The sequence below is a fragment of the Mesoplodon mirus genome (assembly GCF_964341445.2).
Source record: "Mesoplodon mirus genome assembly, chromosome: 17".
Classification (NCBI taxonomy): domain Eukaryota; kingdom Metazoa; phylum Chordata; class Mammalia; order Artiodactyla; family Ziphiidae; genus Mesoplodon; species Mesoplodon mirus.
Genome location: NC_138993.1, coordinates 23714998 through 23732847, shown reverse-complemented (window position 1 = coordinate 23732847; position 17850 = coordinate 23714998). Strand labels below are relative to the sequence as shown.

General features: G+C 40.2%; 2 protein-coding genes across 2 annotated transcripts in view; one reads left to right on the top strand and one right to left on the bottom strand.

The window, feature by feature from the left end:
• The window catches only part of LOC309792628 (uncharacterized protein), a gene marked incomplete at its 5' end in the record, with an annotated part of 112236 nt that overhangs the window by 7868 nt on the left and 86518 nt on the right, over positions 1-17850 (bottom strand). The gene's annotated exons all lie outside the window — the stretch shown is intronic.
• Positions 8767-13575, top strand: FAM216B (family with sequence similarity 216 member B; the record flags this gene model as incomplete). The annotated part of the gene is given in 4 exon segments (XM_082602335.1): positions 8767-8797; positions 8800-8870; positions 11539-11659; positions 13391-13575. Coding segments are annotated over 4 exon segments (408 nt in total).

The following is a 17850-nucleotide window of genomic DNA, read 5'->3' as shown; positions in this document are numbered from 1 at the left end:
AAACGTTTCTTGTATTTTCTCCATTCTATTTCCAAGATTTTGGATCATCTTTACTATCATAACTCTGAATTCTTTTTCAGGTAGACTGCCTATTTCCTCTTCATTTGTTTGGTCTGGTGGGTTTTTACCTTGCTCCTTCATCTGCTGTGTGTTTCTCTGTCTTCTCATTTTGCTTAACTTACTGTGTTTGGGGTCTCCTTTTCGCAGGCTGCAGGGTCATAGTTTCCTTTGTTTTTGGTGTCTGCCCCCAGTGGCTATGGTTGGTTCAGTGGGTTGTGTAGGCTTCCTGGTGGAAAGGACTGGTGCCTGTGTTTTGGTGGATAAGGCTGGATCTTGTCTTTCTGGTGGGCAGGACCATGTCCGGTGGTGTGTTTTGGGGTTTCTGTGACCTTATTATTTTAGGAAACCTCTCTGCTAATGGGTGGGGTTGTGTTCCTGTCTTGCTAGTTGTTTGGCTTAGGTTGTCCAGCACTGTAGCTTGCTGGTCATTGAGTGGAGCTGGGTTTTAGCATTGAGATGGAGATCTCTGTGAAAGCTTTCACCATTTTATATTACGTGGGGCTGGGAAGTCTCTGGTGGACCAATGTCCTGAACTCGGCTCTCCCACCTCAGAGGCTCAGGCCTGACACTCGGACGGAATACCAAGACCCTGTCAGCCACACAGCTCAGAAGAAAAGGGAGGAAAAAAAGAAAGAAAAAAAATACAGTTATTAAAATAAAAAATTTAAAAATTATTAAATATTAAAAAGTAATTAAAAAAAGAAAGAAAGAAGAGAGCGACCAAACCAAAAAACAAATCCACCAATGAGAACAAGCGCTAAAAAGTATACTAAAAACGGACAGACAGAACCCTAGGACAAATAGTAAAAGCAAAGCTATACAGACAAAATCACACAAAGAAGCATATGCTTACACACTCACAGAAAGAGAAGAAGGAAAAATATATACATATATATTTTTTAAAAAAGGAAAAGAGCAACAAAATCAATAAACAAATCTACTAATGATGATAAGCTCTAAATACTAAACTAAGATAAACATAAAACCAAAAACAAATTAGATGCAGAAAGCAAACCCCAAGTTGCTCTCAAAGTCCACCACCTCAATTTTGGGATGATTCATTTTCTGTTCAGGTATTCCAGAGATGCAGGGTACATCAAGTCGATTGTAGAGATTTAACCCGCTGCTCCTGAGGCTGCTGGGAGAGATTTCCCTTTCTCTTCTTTGTTCGCACAGCTCCTGGGGTTCAGCTTTGGGTTTGGCCCCGCCTCTGCATGTAGGTCGCTTGAGGTCACCTATTCCCCACCCGGACAGAACAGGGTTAAAGTAGCAGCTGATTAGGGGGTTCTGGCTCACTCACGCTGAGGGGAGGGAGGGGTACAGAATGCAGGGCAAGCCTGCAGCGGCAGAGGCCAAAGTGACATTGCAACAGCCTGAGGCACGCTGTGTGTTCTCCCGGGGAAGTTGTCCCTGGATCACAGGACCCTGGCAGTGGCAGGCTGCACAGGCTCCCAGGAGGGGAGGTGTGGACAGTGACCTGTGCTTGCACACAGGCTTCTTGGTGGCTGCAGCAGTAGCCTTAGCGTCTCATGCCCGTCTCTGGTGTCTGCGCTGATAGCCACAGCTGGCACCCTTCTCTGGAGCTCGTTTAGGCAGTGCTCTGAATCCCCTCTCCTCGCGCACCCCGAAACAATGGTCTCTTGCCTCCTAGGCAGGTCCAGACTTTTTCCCGGACTCCCTCCCGGCTAGCTGTGGTGCACTAGCTCCCCCACCCCGGGCTGTGTTGATGCCGCCAACCCCAGTCCTCTCCCTGGGATCCAACCTCCGAAGCCCGAGCCTCAGCTCCCAGCCCCCACCCGTCCTGGCGGGTGAGCAGACAAGCCTCTCGGGCTGGTGAGTGTTGGTCGGCACCGATCCTCTGTGTGGGAATCTCTCTGCTTTGCCCTCTGCACCCCTCTTGCTGTGTTCTCCTCCGTGGCTCTGAAGCTTCCCTCCTGCCCACCCCGTCACAGCCAGTGAAGGGGCTTCCTAGTGTGTGGAAACCTTTCCTCCTTCACAGCTCCCTCCCAGAGGTGGAGGTCCTGTCCCTATTCTTTTGTCTCTGTTTTTTCTTTTTTCTTTTGCCCTACCCAAGTACGTGGGGAGTTTCTTGACTTTTGGGAAGTCTGAGGTCTTCTGCCAGAGTTCAGTAGGTGTTCTGCAGGAATTGTTCCTCATGTAGATGTATTTTTGATGTGTTTGTGGGGAGGACAGTGATCTCCATGTCTTACTCTTCCGCCATCTTGAAGGTCCCTCCCTTCTCTTTAACTTTTAATCTGCTAGTGTTGGAGGGTCTCCTGCAAAGGCGGGGGATGGCTGTCCAGAAATTGTTTTTAACACATGAGCCCTTCAAATATTTTGTGAGGCTTTATTGCCCACCCCACCCCCTTCTGCCATAGATCTTTTCCAGATTCGATAGCTCTTATGCATGTGCCAGCTCATCCTATGACACAGCACCTCTGTTTTAGCCACACACTCCACCTTGCCTATATCCCTTGTTGGACACCACACTGCAGCACAAAGCGCACCAGGGCAATCCCAATTTCTCCCTTATTTTAGAAACTATACTTCTGTTGATGTAGCCTACACACTCATGAATCCCTCTAGCAGCCTCATTCTGCATTTACTTCCCCATGCCTAAACTGCTACTAAACTCCAAATTCTATTTCTGTGTTTTTCCAACTAGAAATCAAACTCTGATGCAGAATATAATTTTTGTTGTTATTGTTATTACATTTTATCCTGTTAGATTCAATCCATCACTTTAACTTGTCAAGATCTTTCTGTGTCCTGATTCTGCCATCCACTATGTTTTCTATCCCACCTGTTGAATAGATTTCTGTCATTTGGAAACTAGATCTTTGTTATCTGAAAACTTAATAAGATTGCCTACTATGTCTTCATTCAAGACCTTGGTAAAACTGTGGAATAGATCAGGGCATGTCACCAAAACCCTATCTAGGTTGTCACTGACCCTTTAATTGGTCCCTCTAGTATTACTTTTTAACAAGTTTCAAATTGTACTTATCTGTCCATGACGATTTCACAAGGCACCTTGTTAATTGCAGAAATACCAAGTCTACAACATCTAAAAGTCTCAGAATCCTATCCTTATTAACAACAACAAAAAAGGAACTGACTGTTCAAAACATAGCTGCCAGTATTCATCTTCTAAATGTTTATAAAGATGGATATTAATGAGACTTATTGTAGTGATTATTTTGCAATACATACAAATATAGAATCATTATGTTGTACACTGAAACTAATATTATATGTTAATTATATCTCAATGAAAGTTGCTCTACTAATTCACTGTCAAGTGATAGATGGTATTTTTATTCAGTCCACTTTTTAAAAAATCAGAATACATGCAGAGAGTGTTTTCCTGGGTAAGGACATAAGCTTTACACCCACATCTTCTATGAACTGGGAAATGACTGGGCAGGTTTGAGGGCTGATGGGACTGGCCAGCTAGACACCTATTTCCATGAAGCCTTTCCAGGAGCCTTATTAGAAGGTCAATGATGCGGTATAATAAGACTAATATCCTGCTCCAGAATTATGGCCATAAGTCTTTGTGAAACTAAAGCCTTCCCTTGTTCAACCAAGTAGTATTCAAGATGGAAATGAAATATACCCCAAGGACAGAAAGAATCAAGATGCATGAATTTTGTCCGTGGGTAATGGCTGGATAAGAGGAATAATTTTCTATTACAGCAACATATATGTTGCTTGAATTCCCTTTTAGTTCCGGAGTCCAAGGGGAGAAATCATAAACTTCAGGTAACCATGGGTTTGAGTCCTGGCTCTACTATTTAATAGCTATGCCATAGGATCTGTTTTCAGAGGACCAGCCCTAATCCCCAGTGAAAAAGACATTTTTGTAAATGCTTAGAATTTTTAAAAATAACATGCCCTTGAGTCTAGAATTGTCTACAGGTACCCAGGGCACCTACTCTAGTTCCTTTTGACCTCTTATCTTTTTATTCCATAGAGTTATTTGGGATTATAGAGTCAAAGTTAAATCTCTGGGTATTTCCTTGAGTTCTATCCCATTTTAGATTATTTTCTGAACTTTATGAATCTGTTTTCCCAAAGTCCTTGGCACATATATGACCATACCCAGCTTTTCCTTTGCTGCTAATCACTGCTTTTAAGTGTCCAAAGTAGTTTTCACTCACTGAAAGTGGCTCTTACAGCTTAAACCGGGATTCTTAGTTTTCTTGCTTTTGAGACCAGTGACCCTAAAGTGGTCGGTATGTGTAAGAGCTTTGGTTTGGGGATCTTGGAGAAACAGGAGTTTTCTGTGAAGAGATGGCAAGAAAAAAATAAAAGATAACAGAGGAATAATCAGCCTCCATGAAAAACCCCTCCAAACAGGATTGCGCCCAATGGACTACACAGCTCTTTGTGAAAGAAAGTCCAACAAAGACTGTGAAAGCTCTGAATGGAAACACTCCGGAGTCCAAGTGATAAACAGCAGCACCGAGTGGGGGGAAGGATACTTCTTTCACTTAATTATGGTTCACTGATGCCCTCTGAGGGCTTGGGGTAGCCAAGGGAGGACATCTGTGCCTGGCAGAGTTATCCCCTGGCAGAATTAGCCCTGCAGCTAAAAGGATCCTGAAGAAGAAGCAGGAGCAGGATATGAGCATGGGTTCATTGCTTTCCTGGGAAGTACTTATCTCTGTAATATACAGTGATACTCTGCCTCTTGTTCTAGCAGACTGGATTCTTTGAATTAGGGTTTAATCTCATCTTGGATTCCAATCATGGGTCCCTTTTTCTCACTTGGTAATGCCCATGAGGTCATATCTACCCTACTATTCTATAAAAACACTTTATGGCCCATGTTCTAAGCACTGGAATGTAGACAACATACCAATGTCTTAAGCATTGTGTCCCATTGCTGTACCAATGTTTCATCTATGAAATAGTATGCACCTTCATCATTAGTCAAAATTATATTTTCTATAGTAATTATATGATGGGTGTTACTACTTTTTTTTTGTAGTCAGTTTTAATTCTCTTTGAAAAGTCTAGCTAGTCATTGGGAAGACAATTTCTTTGTCCAAAATTTATGATATACATTTTTTCATCATTCCTAAGTCTTAAGTTATTGTCCCAACATTTATACCTCATTCTTTGATACCATCTATAGAACTAGTTAATTATCTTTTATTTTGTCTTTTCTTATAAAATTCCAAACTTTAGTGGTATTAGGCAAACACTGACTGTATGTGGTGTCCATTATCACTCAGCTTCATGCTTACCCTTCTATATCCTTCTCTTTACCACAGTAGTGGGAAGACTGCAAAATGCATTTTGCAGAATTCCTCAGGAGGTGGCATCCAATGGGATGCAGGATATGGAAGGCTGGGGGAAAGGAGAAGGAGAATGGTTTTTGCTTGCATCTGTAACAGTGGCGGCATCAGCAATAGTAGCAGCCAGGCAGTAACAGTGGTGATAGAAACAGTAATATTTAAAGTTTTGGAAAGAACACAGAAGCAAGAATAGCAGGTGTGTACCAGGTCCTGGGGTGCTACTCAGACAGCAGTGTCCCAAAAGAAGCAGCCTTGATGGCACAGTGTTCATGGACTCTGGGTGAAATCATTTTCGCTTTTGTGCCCCAGCTCTTGGTGTGGTAGTAGTTTAGTGCAATTGCCAATCTTTGGATAAGCTAACCTTTCTTGTTTTGCTCCTGTACAGCCCATTCCAAAACTTTTATATTCCTTATGTTCAATTCCCTCTCTGTCAAACAGCTAGATCTGTTTCTATTTTCCTGACTGAGCAGGAAGTAATGCATGCTATTATGAATCAGCATGTGTGTGTAACAATCAGCAGATGTGGTTTGCTCTAGAAGGCATTTCATCATATCCTGGAAAAACATTCAAGGGAGACTCAACTGACAATGCCAACTCTGCAGACAACTGTTCTTTATCTCTCAGTAGAGAATCACCAACCTCTGAGATCCAGATCTGAGATGTTTTGTGGTATTCACTGGCATTTACAGACACTTACTTGTGCCACTTTTATTCCCCAGAAGGTCTGCATTTAAATTATTGGAAAAAAATGCAAACTTTTTTTTGTGTTGAGTCCTTTCTTTTTTAAGCTATACAGTTCATCGCTTTTATCTCCCTATATTTTTCTTTCCTTAGTCTACTAAGAATTTTGAATTTGTGGTTTTCTTTTGGTATTTCTTCTCCATTTTCCCTAGGAACTCTTCATTTTTGCAGATAATGTAGCATTCAGAGAGAGGATTCTCAAGAAAGAAAGAAGTCTGTAATAATAACTCTAGCCCAGAGGAAGGGATAAGATTGCTCTCATGAGTCAGGTTAAAATGAGGCTTATGCTGATGACATCAGTGTGAGCAAGAATCTTGTGCCATAAGTTCATTATCATGCGGCCTCTATTCAAGATCAAACATGGAGAATATCATACTCCTCCAAAAATTAAGAAAGGAACAATATCTTAATATATGAGACAACTCCATAGATTACCACAGTCAAATGTATGCCTGTACCTCTATATTTAGGAATTATTCCTTCATCATTCTGAGCAATGGGGATGGCGGTTACTGACTCCAAATCTGAGAAGAACACATGTAATGGCCTGTTGCCCTGATGGATTTCTTGACCTTTAATATTCATCCTCTCTGTCTCCATGCACTTTTCTCCCCCATGTCTGCATATAATGCAGATATGGTAGATTTAAAAGTTGACGATTAGATACGAAGTTTGGAAGAAAAACGATTAAACTGTGCAGTTGCACGCTGTCCAGAAGCAGGGAAAGGCATGCAGCCAAACTTCCCCAGCTCTTTGCTTCATCACATGACATTGTTTGGATATCAGCTTATCAACAAACTGAATTTTACCACCACCACTGCATGAAGAAAGGGACCTTGCAAGAAAACTATATTGAATATGAATACCAGCTTTTAAAAAAGGGGAGATTACAATATAGGCTAAGTTTCTTTTAAGAAAATCTGTCTCTTTGCTTCAGGTATAAGTTTGTTTTTGTAGATTTTTCCTCCCTGAGTTCTGCAAGCATTTTAATCAAACTTTATCAAGTACAGACCACTTGAATAGGTAAGATGGATTTCCTCAGCAACAGTCCAAGAAAATCACACATGAATTGTTGCCCCAAGAAAGATCATTTCCTTATGCTATTTGAGGAGAGAAGAAATCTTCCCAGCTTTGAAAAATATTTATGTTCTGCTCTACAGATCTGGAAAATGGTAAGAGGCATACTGAGATGATTTGATTACAGGATAGAGTGTAGGCTTCTATCATGGACAATATTAAAAGAGTATATCTTGGTTGGTATGGTTTCTGGAGTGCACGTTGAAGGAAAGCAGTATTTATAGTTTAATTTATAAGTTTATATCGTGGAGACAAGACACACAAAGATGTTGACTGTTGTTTTCCTAATAAATTTCTCTTCTGGAAGATCTGAGCAATTAGCTCTGTGAACTCAGAACCAGAGTTTTCTCATGCATTAAAATCCTTCTTAAGTGCATTCAATAGGGTAGCAGAGAGAAGAGGAACTGGCCTAATGAGAGCATTCTGTATTCAAATCTCAGTTAATAATATTATATATAGAATGGATAAACAACAAGGTCCTACTGTATAGCACAGGGAACTATATTTAATACCTTGGGATAAACCATAATGGAAAAGAATAGGAAAAAGAATGTATATATATGTATAACTGAATCACTTTGTTGCACTTTGTTGCACTGCAAAAATTAACAGAACATTGTAAATCAACTATACTTCAATAAAATAAATTTTTAAAAACCTCTCAGGTAATCAACCCGATGAAGTAGGCGTTGTTGAGAAGGGCAAAGGAGTGAGCAGAGGAGAAAATGCTAGGGGTTTCCACTCTGCCTTAGCAACCCTATTCCAATATGTCCATTCTTCCTTGATTGTTAATTTTTTAATTATGCTCTACACCTCAGATTCTAAACCCTAAATTACATGGAAAGGAAACGAGACTTACTCATAGCAGATGTGGCTCCTTCATTCTGTATCTTTGTCAGGTTAGAAGCATGGCTAGATTTAATAGCTTCTTTTATAGTACAAGGCTGGAAAATTGCAAATCTGAATGTGCAAGAAATGGAGAGTCATGTAAAGATACTATCAAGATAAATCATATTTTCAAAGGATATTTAATGTTCTGGGAAGGTGCGTAACACATAGAGAATGATCTCCCTGTTCTAAAATCACACACAATGTACACGGGGAAAAATTATAAAATGGAATCAATCAAATGCCAACAATAGCTATGCACTGTTAACTTATGGATGATCTTATTTCCTCTTCAATTTTTAAATTTTTCCAAATTTTCAAAAATGACATATATTACTTTTAGAATCGGATGAAGCAATTATTCTTTAAAATTATCAAGAAATAACTGTTATGATCTGGTGTGGTTCTACAACCCACCTGTTCCAAAGGCAGAGTGAAGCAGAAAGACAAAGGGCTCTGAATTATTCCTTTGATAAGTAAAGGGTGAGAATTGGGAAAAGTGGAGGACTAAGAAGTCTGGTGAGGTCTAATTCCATGCAAACATTTGAGAAAATGTCTTATCCCTTGAAATAAATAATATTTATCCATTTGTTTATTTACTTATTTGCCTGCTTACTTACTTAGGTACATCCCCCAAATTGGTTGAACAAAATGAAATTTTATGTTATGCTTTGTTGTTCCTTGGAGGTACAGGATGAAGATGGGAGGAAAACAGAAAAGACAACAAATCTATGGAATGTTCCACAGATTCCTTGCATTCGAGTCCCTCACTCTGTCTCTGATATTTCACTGTTGAAGGTACAAGCATATTATTCACAGATGGAGGGACCTTCTCTGTCTCTTCTTCAAGGGCTGAGGACTTCTTGGCTCTCTGTTTATCCCACATTAGGGAAAACATTGGGCCCAACAGAGGCCCTCGGTGCATGTCGACCATGTGTGTGAGAGAATGAATGAGCGCTTGGATGATCTAATTCTGCACCTATCCCACTTCAGGAGCTCTTCCTTCTCCTCAAGGAAGGCTAAGCAACAGAGTAAGAATATTAAAAATGTTATGTGTTACTACTCATTTAGGAAGTTGAGTTCTGCTAAAGAAGAGAACTAGGCATTTTTTTTCCCTTGTAAAAAAGAAACCATAAATTTTAAAGCTTTATTTTATATAATGGAAACTCCCATTGCACTTTGGAGCTTTGCCCTTGAAATGGCTTGCAATTTTCCTGTTATATTGTTCTCAATTATTTGAAAAGTCTTACTTAGGGATCTATTCTCTTCTTCAAATATATTATCTTTTAAAACATCTAATTCAGAAAGTGTAAAGCTGAAATGATGTCTCAAAGTGTGAAGTACTTGGCTCAGCTACTTTCCCTCTGAACATATTTTTAATATCAAGTTTAAGGTCTCTAGACGCCAAAAAAATCTGACTCACAGATGTCAACTTCACATAAAATTTCTAGCAGATAAAATTCACTTAGCTTATATATATTTATCTTCAGTTTAGTTTGTATTACATGGTTATCAACTAGTTTTGAAATTCTGTCATTGTTTTGAATTTTTTAGCCTAAGGGGAACTTATTTTATCTTGATTTTTCTAAAATGTTGATGCCACTATCTCTGTTTCCCCATCTCAATATAGTGAGCACTTATGGTATATCGGGTATATAAAAGTAATTGTAGTCCAGCCCTTCTTGTTCCTCCCTAGCACTAGATGGTAGCTTCCTAAATGGTCTCCCTACCAGTGGTTTGTCTTCCCTTGAGGCCATTGTCCACAGCAGGGCCAGAGCAATCTTTGTAAAATGCAGATATGGTCAGCTTAAAGAATGGCATTTGTATATATGTCCATGCCACTCTCTCACTTTGTCACAGCTTACCCTTCCCCCTTCCCATATCCTCAAGTCCATTCTCTAGTAGGTCTATGTCTTTATTCCTGTCTTACCCCTAGGTTCTTCGTGACTTTTTTTTTTCTTAGATTCCATATATATGTGTTAGCATACGGTATTTGTCTTTCTCTTTCTGACTTACTTCACTCTGTATGACAGACTCTAGGTCCATCCACTACCAAACGTAAAATAGATAGCTAGTGGGAAGCAGCCGCACAGCACAGGGAGATCATCTCGGTGCTTTGTGACCACCTAGAGGGGTGGGATAGGGAGGGTGGGAGGGAGGGAGACACAAGAGGGAAGAGATATGGGAACATATGTATAGGTATAACTGATTCACTTTGTTATAAAGTAGAAACTAACACACCACTGTAAAGGAATTATACTCCAATTAAAAAAAAAAAAAAGAATGGCATTTGGGGCTAAGTAATTCTTGGTTGCAGGGGACTGGGAGGCTGTCTCATGCTCCGTAGTCTATTCAGCAGCCTCCCTGGCCCCTCTCCAACTGAATGCCAGTAGCATCCATCCTCCCTCCCACCATTTGTGACAACCAAAAATTTCTCCAGACATTGCCAAACATCCCTTCAGGGTCAAAATCACTCGTGTTGATAACCACTGCTTTAAATAAGGACCAATGTTCCTCATATAAAAGGTAATCTTTAAACCCTTAGTATAGCAGAAAAGGCTTCCATGATCTTCCCCTGCCTTACTTACTCTAGAGGCTTTTCCAGCTCAGACTTTATATGATGATTAAAGTAAAAAAATGCCGAATGTCTAGTTCCCAATATATTCAGATATTTTGTGTCCCATAAGAAAATCTGTACCACTTTCTCCCTCTAATCAGCATTTCTTTTCCTTCTGGTCCAGTGGTTCCCAAATTTTACTGTGCGTGTATCAAAAGCACCTGGAGGGCACCAGAGGGCTGGGCCCCATCCCCAAGAGTTTCTGATTCTGTAGGTCTGGGGTGAGACCTGAGAATCTGCATTTCTAACAGATTCCTAGGTGATGCTGATGCCCTTTGAGAACCAGTATTCTAGTCCCTTTAGGGAATCACTCTTCACCTGGAAGACTCAGATGTGTTGGTCATCTCTTTCAGGAAGCTTCCTTGACTGCTAACACAGAGCTTGTTTTCCTTCTGTTTTCATAGCACCTTTTCACTAATGACCTTGCACCCTTATCACATTACCCATCTACTTATCTACCTAGATCTCTCCCCCACCACTGCTCACTGAGAACTCTCAGTGCAAAGTTCTCCTTTACCCTCCAGAGCCTGGCACACTTCAGGCCCTGTATATATTCTCATAGCCTACCTTCCTCAATAAGGATTATAATAGATCAGTACAGTTATCAGATATTGAAAATCCTTGGATCTCCCTCAGCCCAATACTTTGACTTACTTACCTAGAACCTTTTTTTAATTCATTTTCACCACTACACATGTCAGTGGAAGACTGTTTAAGTAAACTAAGGGAGGTGAGAGAGACAGAGAGAGAGAAGCATCTTATTTCTGTGGAAGTCAGCTTTGAATACATCACACTCTAATCCTATCGAATTCCACCGACTCATCAAAATCGCCTGCTCTGCTCTGACAGGACCTAACCCAAGGGCAGCAGCGCTACTTTTACAGCATCATGAGGATTTACGATGCCAGGGCCCAGTGGGTGGCCCTGCAGACCTGCTATGTTCATGGGCTTCAGCAACAGCAGCTGCTTGGTGAGTTTAACTACCTGACCTGAACCAGGCGTCTAAGGAAGGGACTTGTATGCTGCAGCTGGAAGTCAAGTTTCCAGATAAATAATTCAAGTAGAATGGCCTCTGTCAGCCTGATATTTTATCAGCATGGTTGGCAAATCAATTTAAAAATGATTATCTCTGACAATAAAAAGCAAGGTTTTATGGGGAAATTAAGAGGACTTAAAGAAATTGGAGTATGGTTTGTTATAAAATGTCAACAACTCTCTGAGATTTGCAAGAACTTGATCTAGTAGAACTGGCAATGGGCTTAGGCAGATGGTCCGGGCTCAAACCACAGCTCAGCCCATTGCTGGTTGTGCAGATTCAAAGGCTTGCTTGACTCACAGCAATAATATTTATATTTATTGAGTATTTACCATGTTTCCAACATTGTGCTATGAGCTCTAAATAGAATATTTCATTTTCTCCCCCACTTTACTGTTGTGGGAAACTGCAGCTCAGACAGGTTATGTGACTTGAAGAAGTTCATACAGATAGTAAATGTCAGTTAGGACCATCACCCCCAAAGACCATGCACCTTCACCCCATTCTCTGCCATCTCTCTTCTTCCACCAACCTCATGGGATTTTATGAACCACAAATGAAAGAATGGCTGTGAAAAACTTTCACAGACCATAAGCAACAACCTACAGAAAGGTGTAGTTATTATTAAATCTCTTTTCTTCCAGGAGATGTGTTCAGTCTCCGCGGTTCCCCCTTATTACACTCTTCTAACTCCAACAGGTCCTTTCTCCTGTAAACACACACTTGGCATTAGCACATCTACCTTATTAGTATTAGTATTAGTATTATTAGTATTGTTGCTGTATTTGCACAAAAGGAAAACATGGTTTTTGCAAACGATTTAATATCAAGAACAATAACAACAATAGCTACCTTTTATTAGGGCTTCCTACGTGCCAGGAATAGCTCAAAGTTCTCTACATGTATTGTCTTATTTAAAACTCAAATACCTCTACATGGTGCCTTTATAACCCACATTTTACAGAAATGGAGATTGAGACATAAGTAAGTTAAATAACTTGACCAGGGTCATGCAACTAGTAAATGGCAGAGCCAGGGTTTAGGCTGGTCCCCATGCTTGTCCTGAAGGGTTACAGAGGCATCATCTGCTAGCTTTGTTTGTAGAGTAAAATTGCATAGAGGCCAATGAAACCAGAAACAGAGATATGCAACATTTAGAGCACGTAAAACCCACCTGTCTATGTTATTAAAATAAAGACCTCCAGGCCTCACTCTCTGTTTCTGACTCAGAAGTTCTTTGGAACAGAGTCAGAAATCTGCATTTTTAAAAAGCATTATTAATGTGGCCTCAGCCAAATGATTCTGTAGTGTGTGGTCTGCAGACTACACTTTAGAAACAGAGAGAGATTGAATATATCTGTTTCTATTTGAAGAAAGTTTTGATATTGAAGATAAGCAATTCATGTGAAGATTCCACATGGCTCAAGTCTCTCTCCAAATAATCTGTTGTGTTAATCAATGACTATTTATTAACTTATTAAATGGGAAATGCAGTAGAAGAAAAATATACTTCATATCCTGAAAAAGTATACAATCTGAGTGTGCTGAACATAATTGTTTCTACCCTACAAAGTAGAAGGAATTTGGGGCAGATGTGGATATTTGCAGAATTGTTTGTTTTGTAAAACTGTTGACTTTGAGGTTTATCTCATTTCTTCCCTCCAGGCTATACTACTCAACAGGAGGCCTTGCCTTGTGCTGCCTTACTTAGAGATTCAACCAAAAGAGCCTCAGCCAAGGCAGGTTGTCATAGAACCATCTCCCAGAGAGCCTCAGGCAGGACAAGAACACGGCCCTCAGCACTACCTGTGTTTCTGGTTCCACTCAGGGCCCAAAGCACAGGGCTCTGATCCCTCAGGACCAAGGCTTTGCACAAGCTCTGAACAGGTGGTTCACCCATATACCCCTGGCATCTAGTGAGTATTTAGTGCATATTTGTTGAATAGGAATGAATAAAAGAATAACATCTAATACAAACACCATACCTAGAAATAATCTCTCCAATTCACATACATTTTACTAGCAAGAACAAGTTCAGTGGCTTAAGAGCAATGGGAGCTAAGAGTCAGCAAGCCTCTCATTCTATATATAATCTGTAGAGTAAAATGACTTTTGAAGCTTTCAAAGTAAAAGCTTCCTTTGAATTAGAACATCCCAGAGAAATCCCAAGAACAGTGGAAGGGGACAAGTGACCAGAGGATTCAGGTCCTCTGTCACTGGGTGAACATATTTTGCAAGCCCCCTACTGTGCATATTGAAAATACACAAACCAACACAGACGGGACACTGGGCACACAGGGCTTCTGGACCATAACATCTCAGCAGCTACTGGACTGGACCTTTCCATGGCCTCCTTGCTCTCAACTTCCCCATCAAACAATAGCATTAAACTTGGCCCCAAATCTTCTGGTTCTTGCCTAACTCAGTCACTTTGTGTCCTCTTCAAACTTGGACTTACCAACCTGCTACAGCTGGGTTCATTCTACACAGCTATAATTGACCTTGACATGGGTAAGAGGATTCATGCACACATCTTCCCCCTGGCAGGTGAAGATACATTCTCAGCAGAAGAAGAAATAGCCCCAAAGAATGGATCTCAAGTCCAACCTTTCTATGGCCTTAATGGTTTTAAGACTACACAAATATGCAGAAAATGAGATTAATAGTGAGTCAGATCATCATACAAATTACGTTAGTTACATTTAATAGTTACATCACTAGTGATTTTTTTGTGTTAAAAATAAGTCACCAGAGCTCACAGAAAGTCAAAATTTAAAAATACCTTTATCTAATTTCTAAATGTTAACCTCTTCTCTCATTCAAATCATACAATGACTTTGTCAACACTTTAAAAAGGAGTTGGTTGAGATGGAGTATTAACTTGCTTGACAAGGAATATGCTAACACTGATTTGAAAGGAAGATGCTGCAATATTACGAGAAGAAAAAAAACCTCATTGATGATTATTATCATCTTCTCTCTGCAACTATTAACATAGAAGATGTAAAAGTTCTTATGAGATTCTGAAAACTCTCAGTACTGGCTGTGATATCTGATCTACTTTTCTTTGGGAGGGACGAGGGTGCATGGTTGGCAGGAAGACTTGGGTAAGCCAATGCTGATGTTGCTGGGTTCATTCACTTAATCATAAAGAAGCTTCTTGACCTCTGTAAATCCGGGCCCCAATTCATGTACTCTAAGCAGCCCTATGGTTCTAAGTTAAGAATTGTTAGGTAGGCTTAAAAGAAGAAAAAAATCAAATGAAACTAGGGTGGGCGATAGCATAGCCCTCTTAAGGCACAGAGGTTTGTGGTCGACCTAACTTGGCCTGTATTAACCTTCCCATTGTTTCCAATGGAGCTTTTATCCTTTTGAACTTCTTGCATCGCTTTTATGTTAGACCTTTTTCTTGATGGGCACAGATATTTGCTGTGTAAACCTTAGCTACTGATGCAGAATATCAAGGAGGCCACTTATAATTCTGAGCTGCATCCCTACATCAAAAATTTCAGAAGTACCTTGTTTCCAATAGAGGATTTTGAAAGCTAACTGTCAGGTGAATGTTACAAGGCACAAAAGAACAAATAAATCTAAGTTGGTTCAGAAGGTCCCACTTGTTGGATCTCCCTTCTGAGAAGATAATGTCCTACCTTTTGAGCCCCACACCCAAAGCTTATGAGGAATATGGTTGGTTGTGGTGCTGGAAGAAAGGTGCTCACCTGGGAGGATGCTAAGAAAGATGATCAAAGGGAAACAAAGGACAAACTGTGACTCTTAGGAAACTCTACTACTTTGACCTGTTGGAGACTCTACTGCTTGCCTTCACAATGTCAGTGGACACCATTAGTATTTAAAGTCCTTGAGATCACTATTTTCAGTGTAATTACTAGTACCTAGAACAGCACCTGGTCTGTGGTAGGTAATCAATAATACTTGTTGAATAATTATAAAATGTTGAAAGATTTTGCAAATCAGACTGGCCTGTGAATTTGTGCTATTATTCTAGGGTCCCAAGCTGCCACAACTACTAGTGAGGAGTAAAGGAGTTTATTAAGTGCACAGGAGCAGCTCATCCAGGTGCCAGCAATAGGGGTGAATTGTCTTGAAAGGATTTTAAAACAATAATAAAGCTCATTAAAAATTGGTCTGCTTTCTATTATCACCATAAGCCAGCAATTCTAAACAATATGAGTGATGAAATATTCCTCTACCAAAAATCTTTTGTTGGCCTAGGGTCTAAATAATTGCTGAGGTTACCGTTGAATTTTAATAATATATATGTAAGCTTCAAAGTAACACATTCTTATTGCTTTTCCTTTAATAATCATTTTATTCTGCATGGAAAGTAATTCAGAGAACTTCAAAACCATATCAGCTCACATATCTCCAACCACTGTGGTACTACGTATTCTTGAATGAACAATGATTACACCATCACCGTAAAGACAAGAAAAAGAACTTGAGTTACTTCATTCTTTACTCTGTGTGGCCACTTAGCATTTTTCTTCTTTTAAACAATTTTATTGAGGAACAAATTATATGCAGTAAATGCAGTCAATTAAAGTTCAGTGAGTCTTGACAAATGCATACAGTCATGAAACCACCACCACAATCATGATATAGTACATTTCCATTACCCTAAAAGTTTCCTTGTGTCCTTTTGTAGACAATCTCCTCCCTCAAACTCTGGCCCATGGTAATCACTGATCTGCTTTCTATCACTGTAGTTGCCTTTTCTAGAATTTTCATAATTGGAATCAGAGTAGACAGTCTTTTGTATACAACTTCTCTCACTTAGCATTATGCTCTTGAGGTTCATTGTGTTGCATATGTAGCATTCTGTTGTATAGACACATCACACTTTGCTTATCCATTCACTAGTTTATGAACATTTGGATTGTTTCTAGCTTTGGACTATTACAAATAAAGCTGCTATAAACAGTTTAATGTAAGCTTTTATGTGAACATAAGTTTTTATTTCTCTTGAGTAGATACTTAAAAAATATGATTTCTGGGTCTTATGGTAGATTTAGGTTTCACTCTATAAGATGGTGCCATAGTGTTTTCCAAAGTGGTGGCACAATTTTGCATTCCCACTAGCAACGTATGAGTTCTAATTGCTCTATACCCTTGCAATGTCAGACATTTTAATTTTTGTATTTTAGTGACTGTAGCTGCTGGGCAGAAGAGAACTTGGATAAGTGGGACATATCATCACTATCAGTTATAGTCACAATCTTACTGGGAATCATGGCAAATTTCAGGGAAAGAAGTCATGATAGACATGAGGGTGGTGATGGCAATAATCATGAAGATTTAATAGCAGAAATTTCAAAGTTTAAGAATCAATCTCTCAGGCTTCCCTAGTGGCGCAGTGGTTGAGAGTCCGCCTGCCGATGCAGGGGACACAGGTTCGTGCCCCAGTCTGGGAAGATGCCACATGTGGAGCGGCTGGGCCCATAAGCCATGGCCGCTGAGCCTGCACGTCTAGAGCCTGTGCTCCACAACGGGAGAGGCCACAACCGTGAGAGGCCCACGTACCGCGCAAAAAAAAAAAAAAAAAAAAAAGAATCAATCTCTCCAGCTTATTTTAAGGGAGGAAGGGTTTGGAGGAGATGAGGAAGAAGAAAAAGAAGCAACCCCTGCAGAAAGGACCACCCCTGGTCAAAACCATGATATGGTTCAGTGTGTCCTTAGTACCTTTTCATTTTCCTTGTTTGCACTGTTCTTCAGGTTCAGCAACCAGCACCCCCCCCACCACCAAAATCTTTAAGCACTGTATTAGTTACCTATTCCTACAGAAAACATTACTCCAAAACTTAGTGAATTAAAACAATAATATTTACTATCTCACAGTTTCTGTAGTCAGGAATCTGGGAATGGCTTAGCTGGGGCTTCTGACTCAGGGTCTCTAATAGATTGCAATCAAGGTGTCAGTTGAGGCTCTGGTTTCATCTGAAGGTTCAACCAGGGAAGGATCTACTTCCAAGCTCACGCTTGTGTGTGTTGGCAGAACTTAGTTTCTTGGGTGCTGTTGGACTCAGTGCTTCAATTACTTACTGGGGGTTGTCTGGAGGCCACCCTCAGTTTCCTGCCATAAAGGTCCCTCAATAGGGTAGAAATAT